This window comes from Ailuropoda melanoleuca, chromosome 2 (assembly GCF_002007445.2).
Source record: "Ailuropoda melanoleuca isolate Jingjing chromosome 2, ASM200744v2, whole genome shotgun sequence".
Taxonomy (NCBI): domain Eukaryota; kingdom Metazoa; phylum Chordata; class Mammalia; order Carnivora; family Ursidae; genus Ailuropoda; species Ailuropoda melanoleuca.
The window spans coordinates 87,987,516-88,004,666 of record NC_048219.1 but is presented as its reverse complement, the minus strand read 5'-3'; the positions used below and the strand labels follow the sequence as shown (position 1 = coordinate 88,004,666).

The 17,151-nt window shown below is 41.1% G+C and overlaps 3 protein-coding genes across 12 annotated transcripts in view; 2 read left to right on the top strand and 1 right to left on the bottom strand.

The window, feature by feature from the left end:
- ARNT (aryl hydrocarbon receptor nuclear translocator) overlaps nt 1-10,443 on the top strand; it is a 67,852-nt gene extending 57,409 nt beyond the window's left edge. For 2 of the 7 annotated variants that reach the window (XM_011225152.3, XM_011225149.3), the window contains 8 exons: nt 1,444-1,554; nt 1,692-1,761; nt 1,932-2,043; nt 2,220-2,322; nt 2,708-2,855; nt 3,664-3,823; nt 4,382-4,548; nt 5,307-7,302. In XM_011225152.3, coding sequence (XP_011223454.3) covers nt 1,444-1,554; nt 1,692-1,761; nt 1,932-2,043; nt 2,220-2,322; nt 2,708-2,855; nt 3,664-3,823; nt 4,382-4,548; nt 5,307-5,396 — 961 coding nt within the window. In that variant the 3' untranslated portion in view covers nt 5,397-7,302. Of the gene's footprint in view, nt 1-1,443; nt 1,555-1,691; nt 1,762-1,931; nt 2,044-2,219; nt 2,323-2,707; nt 2,856-3,660; nt 3,824-4,381; nt 4,549-5,306; nt 7,303-8,694; nt 8,818-10,332 lie in introns of those variants that run through there. The other 5 variants (XM_011225150.3, XM_002919357.4, XM_034654218.1 and 2 more) reach the window with 4 other exon arrangements.
- The window catches only part of LOC117801049 (40S ribosomal protein S3a-like), a 33,340-nt gene that overhangs the window by 4,080 nt on the left and 12,109 nt on the right, over nt 1-17,151 (bottom strand). The window lies entirely within an intron of this gene.
- CTSK (cathepsin K) overlaps nt 5,307-17,151 on the top strand; it is a 14,797-nt gene continuing 2,952 nt past the window's right edge. The window contains exons 1-7 of one of the 4 annotated variants that reach the window (XM_034654223.1): nt 5,307-5,406; nt 10,333-10,456; nt 10,934-11,056; nt 11,143-11,298; nt 12,238-12,456; nt 16,542-16,707; nt 16,888-17,056. In XM_034654223.1, coding sequence (XP_034510114.1) covers nt 10,334-10,456; nt 10,934-11,056; nt 11,143-11,298; nt 12,238-12,456; nt 16,542-16,707; nt 16,888-17,056 — 956 coding nt within the window. In that variant the 5' untranslated portion in view covers nt 5,307-5,406; nt 10,333. The other 3 variants (XM_034654222.1, XM_034654219.1, XM_034654221.1) reach the window with 3 other exon arrangements.

Below are 17,151 nucleotides of genomic sequence, written 5' to 3'. Positions count from 1 at the left end.
TGCTTGGTATAATGTTTTAAGGGTAATCTGTGTTGTAGCATTTATCTGTATTTCATTTTTTTTATTGCCAAATAGTGTTCCTTTGTATGTGGATACATTTTATCCATTCATTAGTTGATGGACATTGGATTATTTCTACTTTTTGACTAGAATGCAGCTATGAACATTTATATACTAGTTTTTATGTGGGTATGTTTTATTCTCTTGGGTATATACCTAGGAGTGGAATTGCTGGGTCACATGGTAACTCTGTGTTTAATCTTTTGAGGAAGTGCCAAACTGTTCTCCAAAGCTTCAGTACCCTTTTATACTTCCATCCGCAATGTAATGAGCATTCCAGTTTCTCCACATTCTTACTATCTTTTTTATTATACCCATCCCAGTGGATGTTAGTTGTCAGGTTACTTCTTTTTCATTTAATCTATCTATATAGAATTGGCCCTGAGCCTAGCACTTGAATATCTGCTTGGAAACGATGATCAAGTATAAATAATACCTGGTGACAACACTGAGTCTGTGTCATCCTCCTTTTAGGGCTTTTAAAGTTTAATTCTTCTTTTTTTTAAATTTTTTTTATTTATTTGACAGAGATAGAGACAACCAGCAAGAGAGGGAACACAAGCAGGGGGAGTGGGAGAGGAAGAAGCAGGCTCATAGCGGAGGAGCCTGATGTGGGGCTCGATCCCATAACGCCGGGATCACGCCCTGAGCCGAAGGCAGACGCTTAACCACTGTGCCACCCAGGCGCCCCTAAAGTTTACTTCTTTTCTAATTAGTATAGCAGAGTGGATTGAGTTAGAAATTATATTTACTTAGGATTCAGGTATATGGTCATGGTCACTGTAGTTTTCTGGGGTTTCTTTTTGTTTTTGCATCTTTATATTACAGACTAACCATTGTTTTGTGTTTCCATTTTGTTTAAATTTGAAATTTTAAGTACTTCTAAGAATTTGTTTTTGGAAATAATGGTGTTCCCCATATTTACTTACTGTTTTCCCCACCACAATTTATTTTAATTAAATCTTAAAATTTTTAAAATATTTTTTACAGAAAATTTGCAAAGTATGGAAAACTATAAAGAGAAGGAAAAAAATTTTCACTACCCAGAAAGAGTCGTTGTTAATGCTTGTATATGTACTGTGAGTTTTTTTACTTACGCTTTTTAAAAACACAGTATACGGATGCACACATATATACGATTTAGATATTGAATACCTAAAAGGAGTTAGAACCCAAACAAGATAAACCCTTGTGCCACAGGACATAGTTTTTGTTTGCTCCTTGTCACCCACGGTATGAAATATCTGCTGAATCTGAAGTCATAGGTTACTTGAAGGATTAGACTTCAAAAGGGAATTTATTAGTTATCAAATCTGTACAGTTTTATGTACAGTGTCAGATCCTTTTTTCCCCCTCTGTTCTGTCTGCTCTCCATTTTTTCAGGAACTCCAGCCAGGAACCAAGGCCTACACTGTCCAACACAATCCAGAGACCACAGCTAGGTCCCACAGCTAATTTACCCCTGGAGATAGGCTCAGGGCAGTTGGCATCCAGGTGAGAAATGGTGGAAGAATCGTAAATGATCAGTGGCCCAGGGAATGGGCATCTGCAGTCCTGTTTGTTTGTTTATTTTAAGCCCTTTCCCAACATTAAAAAAAAGTCTTCTCTCCTCACTGGTCTTTAACATGTAGGCAGCAACAGCAAACAGAACTGGATGTGGTATCAGCAAGAGATGGACTGGCTGGCTACAATCATTCCCAGGTAAGTGTGTCGTCTAATTTGAAGAAGACTGTGATCATTTCCTTAAGAAATGTCCCCCAATGCCAGTTAGAGTGCATGTGTATCTTTATGTGAATGTTGGGGTTATTGAGTTGTCATGTTAAATCTTTCGTGGTTATTTTTATCATCGCATCCCCCATGTTTCTCTTCAGCCTGTGACAGCCGCAGGGCCAGAACACAGCAAGCCCCTCGAGAAGACAGATGGTCTGTTTGCCCAGGATAGAGACCCAAGATTTTCAGAAATCTACTCCAACATCAATGCAGGTATGTTTCTTTCTCATTCTACTTCTAAATTCTCATTTAGATCACTTACTGATGTGCCTGCTGCTGCCCAACATCTTTCCACTTAATCATAATACCTCATGAGTAAATAGGAACTTGCTGAACTAATGTACTACAGCCCCTTGACTGGCCCTCCCCCCATTCCTTTTGGTCCACAGATCAGAGTAAAGGCATCTCCTCCAGCACTGTCCCTGCCGCCCAACAGCTATTCTCACAGGGCAACACATTCCCTCCTCCCCCCCGGCCGGCAGAGAATTTCAGGTGAGCCCCTTATGTATGTGCTGCTTTACTGGGCAACTGAGGCATTCAGTTGCTGAATCCAAGTTTTATTCTTCCCTAGCTTTCTCTGGTTATTTCAGACAAAGCAGTAGAAAACTTGGAGGGCTTAAGATGAGGCAAGCTGCTTTTTTTCTTCCCTATTTCTTTGCACCTGTCCTGTTGCTTGTTACAGGTTCCATTTCTGTGTGTCCTGATTGGTGTGTGACTGTCAGTTTTTCTCATCTTTTCCAAATTCTGTTATCAAGTTTTCCTTAACCCTAGGGAAGTCAGGGGGACCTAGTAATAGCACTAGATTGTCCTGTGATTCCTAGATTTTGTGGTAAACCCATCCTTTTAATCTTTTACTGCACTATTTGTTCACTCCTAGAAATAGTGGTCTGGCCCCTCCTGTAACCATCGTCCAGCCATCAGCTTCTGCAGGGCAGATGCTGGCCCAGATTTCCCGCCACTCCAACCCGCCCCAGGGAGCAGCCCCAACTTGGACCCCTAGCACCCGCCCAGGCTTCTCTGCCCAGGTAAAGCTTCTCTTCTGTCTGTTCCCTGTGTACTAGTTTTTATTTGGTTGGTTGGGCTTTTTTCCTTATGTGAAATTATTGTCATCTATCTTAGATATTTTCTCCTCAACCCCCATCCCCTACCTTCCAGTTTTTCTCTTTGCTGGGAGTAGCTAGATAATTAAAAACCTAGATAATCCCCAAAACTCAGACTCTGGTTGTCACGTACTCACTCTTATTCAGAATTTCTCACACAGAACATGTTAAACAGGTTTGATTTACAGATTTGTTTTGGAGTTAATCCTGAGTTTCCATTTTGTACTAGAAAGTATAGGAATAAAGGAGAAAATTAACTATAATTTACACACAGTGATGTCTATTAAAAAATGTGTTTAAAAGCCTATATAAGGCTATAAATATATATTTGATAAGCTTAAAGCTCATATTCTTTCATATATAATATATGCTTATATTGCACAGTAATATTTTCAGTAAAAAAGCCCAAATCAAAAAGCACACTCCAAAATTGTTATATGCCCTGTGATCTCAGTTGCATAAGAAATGTATAGGAAAATAAAAACTGGAAAAAATTCTCACAACTCTCAGTGTATAGCTTATTAATTCCATAGTCTTTGCCCTTTGCACTTTGTCATACCTGCCTAAAAGTAGTGTCAAAGAAGATTGACATTAATTAGAGGAAGTACAGAGTAAGAAATGAGTGATGAGCTTGGCTCAGAAGAATCCAGTGATTGACAGAGGCTTGACTCATAGGAATGACATGTGCAATAATGTTAATGTTCCATTTGTTCTCTATCCCTTTCTTTAGCAGGTGGCTACTCAGGCTACAGCCAAGACTCGTTCTTCCCAGTTTGGTGTGGGCAACTTTCAGACTCCGTCCTCCTTCAGCCCCATGTCCCTTCCTGGTGCTTCTACTGCATCACCTGGTGCTGCTGCCTACCCTAGTCTCACCAGTCGTGGATCCAGCTTTGGTAAGTTTCAGATGAGAAAGGAGGGTAATAGGAAAATGACACCTCTTTTTTTTTTTTTTTAAAGATTTTATTTATTTATTTGACAGAGATAGAGATAGCCAGCGAGAGAGGGGAACACAAGAAGGGGGAGTGGGGGAGGAAGAAGCAGGCTCATAGCAGAGGAGCCTGATGTGGGGCTCGATCCCATAACGCCAGGATCACGCCCTGAGCCGAAGGCAGATGCTTAACCGCTGTGCCACCCAGGTGCCCCGGAAAATGACACCTCTAAAGAGAAAGGATTTGGTAGTTAAAATAGTTTGCTTATGTCCTGGGTGCACAGTGACAGTCCATTTGGAACTTAAAATGTACCCACATGAGGAGGACTTTAGCACATATAAAATAAGTACATAAGGTATTATATATTAAATAATAAGCAAATTTAATCTAAATGATCAAAGGACTGTTTGGAAAGCCTACCCAGAGAAAAATTAATTTGGGGCTAGGTTTTAAGTACTAGTTTCTCCTCGCCAGTGGAGTTAGTGGCTTAAGGTTGGTGGTTCGTCCTTGCTGTATTTCTAGCTCCTGAGACTGGACAGACTACAGGACAATTCCAGACACGGACAGCAGAGGGTGTAGGTGTCTGGCCACAGTGGCAGGGCCAGCAGCCTCATCATCGGTCGAGTTCTAATGAGCAACATGTTCAACAGCCATCAGCACAGCAACCTGGCCAGCCTGAGGTCTTCCAGGTGAGAGGGTGAAAAGACTTCAGAAAATCAGAAACTGGAGGAGAAAGGGCCAGGGAGCAGAGACAGAGAAGGAAGTATGCATGTGGACTGAGGTGTTTGGGAGAATGTGGGAGAAGCCAGAGTGGGAATGTGTAGGGATAGATGTCATTAACTGGACCTTACTGTGTGATGCACAGCCTTTAACCAGACCTTCGTTAATGATGTGAGGCACCATATGAAGATGTTAAAGGAAGTCATTTTAGCCCATGCAAGGAGAGCCACATCCCCGCTGCACAGTAGCTTGGGTATAAACATACTGATTATAGCTATAAAGGCCCATTTACCTTAGTCCTGAGGGGACTGCAAGAGCACATGGAGTAATCTTAGGACAAAAGAAGAGCTTATTTAAAACACAGGTTGAAAGAAGGCAGACAGGTTTTGGTAGAAAACACATAGAGTGAGAGATACTCCATATGTGTTCATAGGGGGTTATATGAAATGTGGCAAGCAGATTTTTCTCCTTTTGAAAATATGGAAGACTAGAAAAGAGGAAAAATGTGGAACTGTAGGAGGAAGCCAGAGAAGGGACTAGGAACTAGGAACAAAATCGTCATTTAAAGGAGTCCAAGAATTCCTGGGAGTAGGGAAGGCTCAGGGAGCCTAACCCCGCAGAAACTCTGTGGGGCAAGGGGTGATGCTTTAGGGGAGTGTTGGGAAGAAGCTCAATAAACGTAAGGGATTAAGGTGTATGATCAGACTTGCTCTGTTTCTCTTATCAGGAGATGCTGTCCATGCTTGGAGACCAGAGCAACAGCTACAACAATGAAGAATTTCCTGACCTAACTATGTTTCCCTCCTTTTCAGAATAGAACTATTGGGGTGAGGATAAGGGGTGGGGGAGAAAAATCACTGTTTGTTTTTAAAAAGCAAATCTTTCTGTAAAGAGAATAAAAGTCCCTCTCCCTTCCCTTCCCTCACCCCTATTGTGTACCCCTTTCCCCTTCTGGCCTTTCCTTGCCCTTCTGCCTCCGAGATAACATTTATAGAAGAAATAGGGCAAATCCTGAAGGCTTTGGGGATCCTTTGAAAAACTAAGGCTGGGTGAAGTTAAGAATGCCTTTCCTTATGTCTCCTGACCAGAGATTTGTGCAGAAATTATTTGTGCTAGGGTCAAGAGGCAGGTTAGAGAATCTGATGTCCACTGTTTGCCTTGGATACTGTGGCTTGTTTTTGGAAAGAAATTCTGAATAAGGTGGGGAAGAGGAGAAATGTCCTCATATTTGAGGACCATGAAACATGGTAGGTATATATAGGGCTTCAGGAAGTGAGCGTAGGCTCTTTCTGCTGCCTGGTGAGTGAGGAAGTGAGGGAGAGGGAGAAAGAGAGTGTGTGTGTGTGTGTGTGCGCGCGCATACATGTGCACACGTGTGTTTCTGTGTTTGTTTGTTTCTCCCTATTAGGGAGTTATGCAAAATTTGTCCCAGATTTTATCTTTGTTTTTCTGTGTATTCTTCAAAGAGTCCTAAGGAGTTAAATCTTCTAGGTATTTTCCACTTAGTATTGCAGCCAAAGAGTATTTAAATAAATGTCTTTGCTGCACTTACATCTATGCCCAGCCAGTATGCAACTGTAAGCAAATATATAAAGTCTTCTGTTGATATGGTTGGTCTCTCATCGAACATATTTAGTGATAAAGCTGGGTCATTCCCACTGTTGGTGCTCTCACCTTATATGGAAGATCTGCAAACATTACAGGTGTTTAGGGTGGGAAGATAAACCCCTTTCAAAAACCCCATACTTGGCCATACTTGCTGCATTTTTCTGTCAGAATCACATACGATGTGTGTTCTGTAGAGGTTATTTCTGCATGGAAACTCAACTTCTTGGATTAGCAGTCCCAATGAAATCTTCACTGCTGGAGTTCAAATACCAAGCCTTCTTGCAAAGTAGCCTCTTTCATCCCATTCTCAATTCAGTCTGGCTAGAAACTGATACTTAGGTCTTTTCTGGACCTATAGTTCTTCCTTTTTGCCCCCTCCAGTCTTAAGATTGGATTTTGCTTTATGATGCAAGAGTATAAATCCATGTGGTAGATGGGGCCTGGGCTCCCATTCTGACAGGGTCACTGAGTGAACTATAGCCATATAAAATGCAGATACCGGTTACTACTCTCACTCTTTACCTTCCTCAGGTAACAGTCATGTGTATCAGACTTTTTTTTTTTTTTAATTGGCTCAGGCCAGTATCTTAAGTGCAAGACTGAATTAAATAAGGGGAAGACATATTAAACATAGCCATAGGAGACTGAGGAGCACAGATGGCCTTAGAGAGGCAGAGAGAGCATCATTACTGGGTTTCTCTCCCTTTTGTCTCCAGTCTGGTGCCAGGTAGTAGAGTTGAAAAGGAGACAGTTTATTTTTTTATTCTATGTGCACACATACCGTATACATATATATATTTATATCACGATTTAAGAAACCAAAAAGTTGAGTTTCCAATGGAATCCTTGTTTTTTAATAATTGACTGTTTTTAAATGTGATCAGGACTATAATATTGTACAGTTATTATAGGGCTTTTGGGGAAGGAGAGGGGAGGGAGAAGATGCTCTGGGGGTTTTGTTTCTGCTTTTCCTTCAGGGTTTTATTTTTGATTGTTTTGTTTTTTTTCTTGTTGGCCATTTCTGTACTGCTGGCATCTGTGCTGAGCTTTACAGTGGCAAAAATAATGACATGTAGCAAAGATTTTAAAAACAAAATATTTTTTCCTTTTGTAAACTTTCTTGTGTTGTGTGATCTTGATTGCGGCTTTATTATTCCTTTCCAGCTCATAAACAACAAATACAACTAGTCGAGTCCATAGTTGGAACTCCAAATATGCAAACACAAAGCACAGTGTGTCTGTAATTTCAGGATTCAGAAATCATAGGGCTCTGATCACTCAGCACTCCTTGATCGCCCTCCTGATCCTGACTCATTCCGAGTAAAATCGTCAGGGACATCTGACCATGAGATGGGGGTTGGGGAATTGCCCGAGTCCTGCAGAGCAGACAGAGATGGGACTTGAGACCAGTATGGCACATCGGATTCCTTTCCCCAGTATGTCCTGCTCACCTGGATTAAAAGGAATTAGGGATGGGGAAATTTAAACACTTCAGGTCTGGACTTGGTTCCCCTCTAGGACCATATGGTTCATTAGCAAATCTTAAAACTTACAGAACACTCTGCGTTCGTGAGCGTCGAGGTGTGCTCTCCAGCTAGAAACTGAATCTGTCCTATGTGTTATCTTTTCTGTTCCAAGGACCATCTTTTCCTCTTCCCCCATCTCTATTTATGGAAGAAAGTGGGAGTTTGGGGATGTGGTTTAGGGACTGAACTAGACTCTTATGATCTGTCACATGCCTGGATGTTGGGGGAATCATTTGGAGAAGCTCACATGACTGGTCTTGGATCAGGGATTTTAATAATTGAAACAGATAATGTTCATCAGGCGTCCCACCATCTGAGAATTTTAGCAACAAAGAAGTCACATGCAAGTTTGTCAGTGCTTATGGCATTGATTCAAGTAAAGTCATTAATAACTAGGAGTGCTGGGTTTTTTTATTACTTTTAGAACCAGTTTCATCTTGACTTTCTGGGCATATCCTACCTCAGCAAAACCTTATTAGTCTGGGAGAGCTACTGACAACTTTTAGCCAAGAAGCTTGTTAAACTCAAGTGATTTTGGAGCCTTTGGCTTCCTACATACTCTTTTCTAGTCTTCTGTAATTTATTCCCTCGTCCTTGCTGTGAGAGTCAGACACAAATTTGAAAATTAAGGTTTCGAAGTTGGAGAGATGGGTGATAACAGGAAAAGGACAGGAGAAAATGTAATCCCCAATATAATAAATGCTACATAATAAAGAAGGATGGGGGAGACCAGGACTGTGTCCTATTAACCATCAAAGCGAAGGTAAGCCCCAACTTGTGTAATGTGTATCGGAGTGGGTTTTTTGTTTGTTTTTGTCCTCAAAGACAGTCATGTGAAACTAAATACCTAGCAACTCCACCCTGGCACACACACTCCAGTCGCACACAGAAACACTGCAAATCCGCTGCCTCCTTCCCTCCCCAGCCCGGCTTCTCTCAGCATTTCTTTCCCCACCTCCCTCCCCTATTCAAATTTTCCAGCCCACAGCTGAAACTGACTTCCGCAATCCTGATGGAATAAATCCAGCACCCCTAGTCATCCGCCCACATATCCACCCACACTCCCCAGCGAACGGAGCCTAGAGCACAGATCCCTATCAGCAGGTAACATTTTCTACTTGCTAGATCGTTTAGCTTCTCATTTCTTGCTTTCTCCATTTTGGGAGTATTATGGATGTAGTGACTTGGGGATAAGGTTGAGATTTGTAGGTTGTGTAGGTGAAAACAGCAATATGCCCATCTTAGGTCATTTCCTGGCCAAATAAAATTTGCCTGGAAATCTTTAGGATTCCTACTATGATTTACATGTATGTATACATAGTTGTTAGTGAAAGCTAAAGATATAGGGAATCCTTTGCCCATCCCTTAAAGAGTGGCCTCTCCTTGTAGGGTCTTCTGTTTTGCCCAAAGGTACCAAAAGGGTTAACTTACTAGCGGGGAGGAGGACTGGTGCCCAGAGGTGCTTTTCCACTCTGTCTCAAAGCCTTTAACATTCCAGATATTAAATGTCTTGTTGAATGTTTTGCCAGTCTGCAAAGATTACACAAAATTGGGACTGTAAATTCAAAAATGATACAAGCTGTATAAGTTGTTTCAGACTGTAAATTGTTCTTAAAACGGAGAACACGGAATTAAGCCGCTGTAAGAAATGAGTGAAGCTAGAGTAAACTGAAAAGCTGTGAATTTAATGATCATAGAACACTGCTTTTTGTCTTACATTCTAACAAACTTTGGTTCTGAAGCTTTTGTCCTGTGACGAAATCACAGAGGTTTTTTGTTGTCAGGAAAAGAAAGAAAAACTTTCCTGCCCACAGCATCTGGTTGAGATTAGGGGCAGTTTCCTGCCTGCGGAGGGAGCAGGAAGAGAAAGGAGGAAGAAATGTGTGAGACTAAGGAGACAGTAAACATCTAGAGAATAGGAAATACTGTCAGCTGTTCCTGGTCGTCTCATGGCAAGATCTGGGAAAGTATCCCAAACTTGGGGCAAGGGAGTAAATAATGCCTTGAAGAAATGGTCAGGAAGCAAAACTTAGCTGGAAATTTCTCCTTTGTGTATTCTTCAACCCCCATCCAACCTCCAGCTTTGTCCATCTCCTTCAGGTCTGCAGGGGACATTGGAGGAAACAGGTGCTGGGTCCATTCTGATTGTCCATTTTCTACCCCATTTCTGGCTTTCTCGGCAAGTGTGTGTGTGTGTGTGTGTGTGTGTGTGTGTGTGTGTGTGTGTAATCTTCCTAGGTCAAAAAACTTGGAACCAGATGTATCAACACCCAACCAAACCCAGACCCTTCCTATCATTGTTTTATCATATGCAGATCACCCTCAATTCTTTGGATTCCTTCCTTATAAATCCTTGTTTTCCTTTGCATCATGATCCCAAGGAAGGCGTTCTTATCTTTGGGTTCATGAATTCCCCAGATTTGTGTGTGCATGCGTTTTTCGGGTGAGTGGGAATATAATAGGTTACAAAATTTTATTAGCTTCTCAAAGGAATCCATGACTGCCAAGGGCTAAGAACCACCTGTCTGGGAATATAGCTCCAGCTATTTCCTCATCCCAAGCCAGTCTATGAACCCCTTGGCACACAGAAGAATCTCCCCTAATTATCCCCTTCCCCAGGATGTGGGGGCTCGAGGTTCTACTGCTGCTGCCCATGGCAAGCTTTGCTCTATATCCTGAGGAGATACTGGACACTCAATGGGAGCTATGGAAGAAGACCTACGGGAAGCAGTATAACAGCAAGGTGCCTGGGGACCTGGAGGGTAGCATGGTCGGGGAGGTGGAACTTGAGACTTCCAGTCTTAGCATCCAGATTCCCTTCTTCAATCTGGATACCTTAACCACTCCAACCAAGCAAACCTGCCCCTGTTCTCTAACTCAACATACAGTTTCATTCCTTCTCCTTGACTCACTTTCCCTCAAGTTCTGGCCTTTTCTTTATAACTGTCACATTTCTCTTTGGGGAAGAATTCTCAGATGAATGTTATTCATCCATAAGCAACTTTCTATACATCTCTCCAGAGCTTTGCATTCTATTTTTTTGTATTTGTTTGCATATTTCTTTTTGTATCCTCTTAATCCCATGGGGAGTTCCCCAACTAGACTGTAAACTGTATGATTGTTAAGTTCCATCTTTTCTCCTAAAAGCCTCCACAGTATTCCTTATGTAACTTTATACACAGGACACAGTCTGTGCCGGTACTGACTATGCTCTGTTTAGGTGGATGAAATCTCTCGGCGTTTAATTTGGGAAAAAAACTTGAAGCATATTTCCATCCATAATCTTGAGGCCTCTCTTGGCGTCCATACATATGAACTGGCCATGAACCACTTGGGGGACATGGTGAGTTGAACCTCAGTTCCTGGGCCTACCTGCCCTGTTTGCCTTAGTTCCCTGCTAATGCCTTGCCTTTTTGTTCTTTGTCCCAGACCAGTGAAGAGGTGGTTCAGAAGATGACTGGACTCAAAGTACCCCCCTCTCATTCCCGTAATAATGATACCCTCTATATCCCAGACTGGGAAAGCAGAGCCCCAGACTCCATTGATTATCGGAAGAAAGGATATGTTACTCCTGTCAAGAACCAGGTACCCTCCTTTCTCCTGGCATGACCTCTTTCTGCTTCTTTGTTCTTAAAGTAGGAGGGAACTAGGAAGAGAGGGCAAGGAATTAAGGGATCTCTCCCAATGCTAAGAGAATACAGCTTATTCTGTTATTTAAGTCATCACCTATTTTTATACATTTATGTTGTTTTTTTACAAGTAGTATTGCTGTAAGCACCCTGTGAATATGTTTTCATGTATATGTGCAAATATTTATGCAAAATGAACCCTAAAATTGGAACTGCTAGGTCACAGAGTATCATTTCCAAAAAAATTTTTTACGATCTTAGCACTCTCAGCAGCCGGAGAATGCCACTTTTCCCTCAACCTTAGCAATGCTGATTATATCAACCAGATCAACAACTAATTTAACATTCATTCAATAAATACATCTTTTTCAGAATCTACCAGGAGTGCTAGGCAGTAGAGAGTCAAGATGACTAAGACATAACCCGTGTCCTCAAGAAATCCTCAGTCCTAAAAAATAGAACGGGGAAGAAAGAAAAATGTATAATCTAACTGAACAAACACTAACAACAAACACTTTTTGAGAGATTGTTGTGTGTCAGAAACTTCTAAATCCTTTACATGAATTAACTTTTTAAATCTCCATAACCCATAATTGAGTACATTATTATCCAGATTTTACAGATAAAGCACAGAGAGGTTTGGTAACTTCCTCAAGGTCGCATATCTTCTAGGTTGCAAAGCCAGTACTCTGCTCCACTACAGCTAATGGGAACAATGGTAACAATGTTACCAATACAAACAATAACAATAGAACAATGTAACAAATATTAAACAAAGGGAAAGAGGAAGACTTCACAGAAAAGGGGACATGTGTGCTGGAATTGCATCAGGCAGTTTAGAGGGAAGAAACAGGTGAACAGCAGTGACTGACAGTTGCTCTGTTACGCCTTTCAGGGTCAGTGTGGTTCCTGTTGGGCGTTTAGCTCTGTGGGTGCCCTCGAGGGCCAACTCAAGAAGAAAACTGGCAAACTCTTAAATCTGAGTCCCCAGAACCTGGTGGATTGTGTTTCTGAGAATGATGGCTGTGGAGGGGGATACATGACCAATGCCTTCCAGTATGTGCAGAAGAACCGGGGCATTGACTCTGAAGATGCCTACCCATATGTGGGACAGGTAAGACCGCACCATGCAGTTACACAGCTCAGTAATGGCTCTTCCTTTCCTGGTATTTTGTCCTGGAAACAATTCCAGAAATCTTGTTTTCTGTTCCCCTGTACTGCCTTGTTGATAGGATAATTTCCCATAGAAGGCCAAGAAGATTGCCACAGCCCAGGAGATTAGGGGAGCTCAGGCCACCATAACCCTATCCATCTCTTTGCCCTGGAGAAAACAGAGCACAGGTGACCCCACAGACATCTGAGTATGCCTCTGCAACCTCCTGCTCGGCTCCTTCGCTCCCATCACAGATCCCAAACGTACCACACTAGTTTACTGAATTGTATGCCTTTATTTTGCATGATCTCAACATGAACCCATGAGAATGTTTATGCAAATTATGTAAGTTAACATGCTGACATGTACAAAATGAGAGAAAAAATAAGTTGCTTTATACTTGTTTTAACTTTAGAGATTAATTTACTTCCTCCTTTAGTAATGGAAGGAGACCTTTCTTATCTAAAAGGAATATCTAAGGGCTTTTATATACATGGGGTTGATAGATAACAGGGTTGCATAGGGCTTTTGTAACAGGAGCTTTTGAAACAGAGATAGCAGGTTTGAGTAATAAGAATGATGGCTACAGGACATCTGGGTGGCTCAGTCGGTTAAGCATCTGACTTCAGCTCAGATCATGATCTTGGGGTCCTGGGGTTAAGCCCTGCGTTAGGCTCTACACTCAGCAAGGGAGTCTGCTTGTCCCTCTGCCCCTCCCCCCGCTCTCGTCTCTCTCTCTCTCTCTCTCTCTCTCTCTCTCCCCCCCTCTCAAGTAAACAGATAAAATCTTTAAAAAATAAAAAAGATTGATGGTTACTATGTACTAAGCCATGTGCTTAGTTCATTTTCTCATTTAATCTTCATAACAGACAGGTAAGGTAAACTTATCCTCTCTTTATAGGTGAGGAAATTGACACTGAAGGAGAGAAAATAGCATGCTCAAATTCATACCACTAGTCATGTAGCAGCACCAGGATTTATCTACTGTGTCTGTTCATCTGCTACACACACTTCCAGCATGTCTTCTGTGCAAATGTGCAGTTTTCTTTAGTAGGATATAATACCTGGGAACAGAATTGTCTGAGTCTCAGGGTACATGCATCTTCAACCCACTAGATAATGACAAATTGTTTACCAAAGTGTTTGGAAACATTTATATTCCCACCTGAAGTGTATAAAAATTCCCATTGATTCCCATCTTTATTAGTATGTTTATCTGGCCATCTGCATTTCTTCTTCAGTGAATTCACTATTTATATCTTTTGCACATTTTTAATTAGTTGTTTTTCTCTTTCTCACTGATTTTTAGGAATTTTAAAAAGATATCTGGGTACTAATACTGTGTGTGTTGTAGGTGAACACTTGTCTTTTTATATCTTTCAACTCAGAGAAGTTCTTAATTTCAGACTAGTAAAATTATTTTCCTTTGTAATTTGTGCCTTTAAAAAATCCAGTAGCAGCGAGTGTTATTCATTCATGTTTAGTCATCTCAGATGGCGTCTGTTGCAATAAATGCTCATTAATGTAAATGACTGAACAAATCCATTTCACTGGATACTCAACAACCTATATAGGAAAGTCACTTCAACACATTTTCATGGACATTGGCCACACCAAAACAGACATTAATTTGTAAGTTTCATGCCGTTATTATTCCATGTTGTGGTTTTTTAGCTGTCAGGTATGCAAGGCAGAAAATTAGAGGTCGTACCTAAAAAAAATTTCTTTAATCTGTATACAATTTTCAGAACTCCTGGGTCCTAAGTCCCATGTTTGATTTCTGGAGCTACTATTTACTATAAGGTGCTAACTTTAGGGCACCATACTAAAGCTGCCCTAACAGAATAACAGATTAACTTTTAAATTCTGAATACATCAGGCTAATCAGTGAGATAATATGGCAAAATATTCTTATTTATTTATTTATTTAAAGACTTATAAATTTGAGAGTGAGAGAGTGCACACACGAGCACAGAAGCGGAGGGAGAAGCAGACTCCTCGCTGAGCAGAGAGCCTGACGTGGGGCTCGATCCCAGGACCTTGAGATCATGACCTGAAGCACAGACAGACACTTAATCAGCTGAGCCACCCAGGTGCCCCAAAATATTCTCTTTTAAATTGTTAAATATTCTTTCAACAACTTTTTGTTGTCACTTGATATCAAAAATTTAAATCCTGGGGCAACCAGGTGACTCAGTCGGCTGAGTGGCCAACTCTTGGTTTCGGCTCAGTCATGATCTCAGGGTTATAACCTTGAGCCCTGTATCGGTCCCCACGCTTAGTGTGCAGTCTGCTTGAGATTTTCTCTCCCTCTCCCTCTGCCCCTCCCACTCACGTGCTCTCTCTCTCTCAAATAAATAAATCTTTAAAAAAATTAAATCCCAATAGTATATATAAAAGAAACCCCACCCAAAACCAGGTCTGTGTTTACAATTTTTTCCATATCAGTTAATCCAGGCAGCCAATTTAAAGGATTGTGTAACTATGTTAAAGAAAAAGAAATTAAATACCATAGAGCTAATAGTTGATTGCTCATCGATTGACAGCTTATATCGATTACGTGGTATTAATCAGTTTGTTGAGAGACAGTTTAATAGCTCAGAGTTTGAATAATTTAAATGAAATTTACATAATATCTGAAACCTTAATTTGGAAGAAAAAGAGCATCTGACTTCTAATTTCTGTTCTCCTGCCCCCTCAAATGATCTCTTCAGCATTTGAGAGCAATGTGGAATGACTTTGGTCTCATAATCAATTAAAATGAAGAATGAGCCATATAAGACATGCATTCCATTTTTATTTTTTTAATTATTTTTTAAGATTTTATTTTTAAGTAATTTCCACACCCAGTGTGGGGCTCGAACTCGCAGCCCCAAGATCAAGAGTCACATGTTCTACCGATTGAGCCCGCCCGGCGCATCCATATTCTATTTTTTAATATTCTGAATCTTGAGCTTGTATCTACTTTACAGTTGTTAAAAGCAGTTATTATCTAAAACTAAAAGAACTTCTCATATGAACACATAAATGAATGGAGGGAGGTAAAGAAAAATAAAATAAAAGCAGTCAGGTAATACAGTAATTTATGTTCGTTCCAGCCATAATGCAGCTAATTCTGACTTTAAAGTATCATCACATGACATTCTTCCAAATCCATTCCTGAGATATTTCTATTTACTTATAGATTTGAACAATTTTTGTCACTAGGAGGCATCAAGGTTTGGATCATACGGCAGAAAACAAAGGAATCCTGAGAAATTAAGACAGGAGACTACTGTAATCTTAGAATATCATGTCAAATGCTGCCATTATTGTTAATAGATAATGTGTTCTTACAGAGTCAGTTTTAGGTTTTTGAAAGGGTAGCCTGTAGGAAAATGAATTGCAAAAGAGAATACACTACCTTGACATGGTTTGCCATAAGACCTCGTAACTGTGGCTTGCTAGTGAAACATATTATTGTTAACTGGACCTCCGAAACATAATGTTGGAAATCCACAGGCTAAATTGCTAAGTTCTTTATTAATTTGTTTTAATGTCATATGTGCTTTCAAGAACACAAGCCAAAACTCTTTGCCTCACACTAGTTCCCCTGGTATATGTGTATAGGGCCCAGGTCTTCCCTCTCTCCGGGCCTTGGCCTCCTCCCCACAGAGCAGCTGGTGACTCCCTGCCCTCCGAGGCTTGCACATACTACATGGCCAGAAGATGATCTGTGCTTTCAAAACACCTTGTTCCAGAAATCTCTCTCTACCCTGAGGGAATAAAAATACTCCCTCTCTTAAGTTTTACAGTATATCCTTTCACATTTATGTTTTAAAACCACCCAGAGCTGATTTTTGTGTATGTGCAAGGTATCCATTTTTCACGTTCTTTTTTAATAGTTATCTAAAATAGTGAGGAGAGAACAGACCCTCTCTAAAGACTGTAGGCCTGCTGCCCCTGTCAGTTCACCGACATCTCTCAGAGCATTGGTGGAGTTTCTCACCCACCAGTTCCTGGCCTGCTGCTTTGTCCTACTCCTGTTTTAACCTCCTTTTTTCCAGGATGAAAGTTGTATGTACAACCCAACAGGCAAGGCAGCTAAGTGCAGAGGGTACAGAGAGATTCCTGAGGGGAATGAGAAGGCCCTGAAGAGGGCAGTGGCCCGAGTGGGACCCATCTCTGTGGCCATTGATGCAAGCTTGACCTCCTTCCAGTTTTACAGCAAAGGTAAGGAGCTGTTCCTAGAGAGCACAGTCAACCGTCTCTTATGATGTGGGCTTGGCAGCTTCTCGAAAGCCACTGGGCATTTGCAGTACTTAGTTTCCATGTTTAGACTGAGTCTGACCAAGGGAAACAGAACAGCAACTACAGTGCAGCACATCTCTCTGTCACCAATCCTCCTGACAGGGCAGGATTCTACAGGTGGCCCTTGGAATGCAGAAAGCTTCACCTTGATAGTTTGTTTCCCAGGTGTGTACTACGATGAAAACTGTAATAGCGATAATCTGAACCACGCGGTGTTGGCAGTGGGATATGGCATCCAGAAAGGAAACAAGCACTGGATCATTAAAAACAGGTAATGATGAGGATACTAAGTTTGTCATGCAATCACCCTATTAACACTCAGCCTCAACTCCAACTTCCCAATATTTCTTTTTTTTTTTTTTTTTT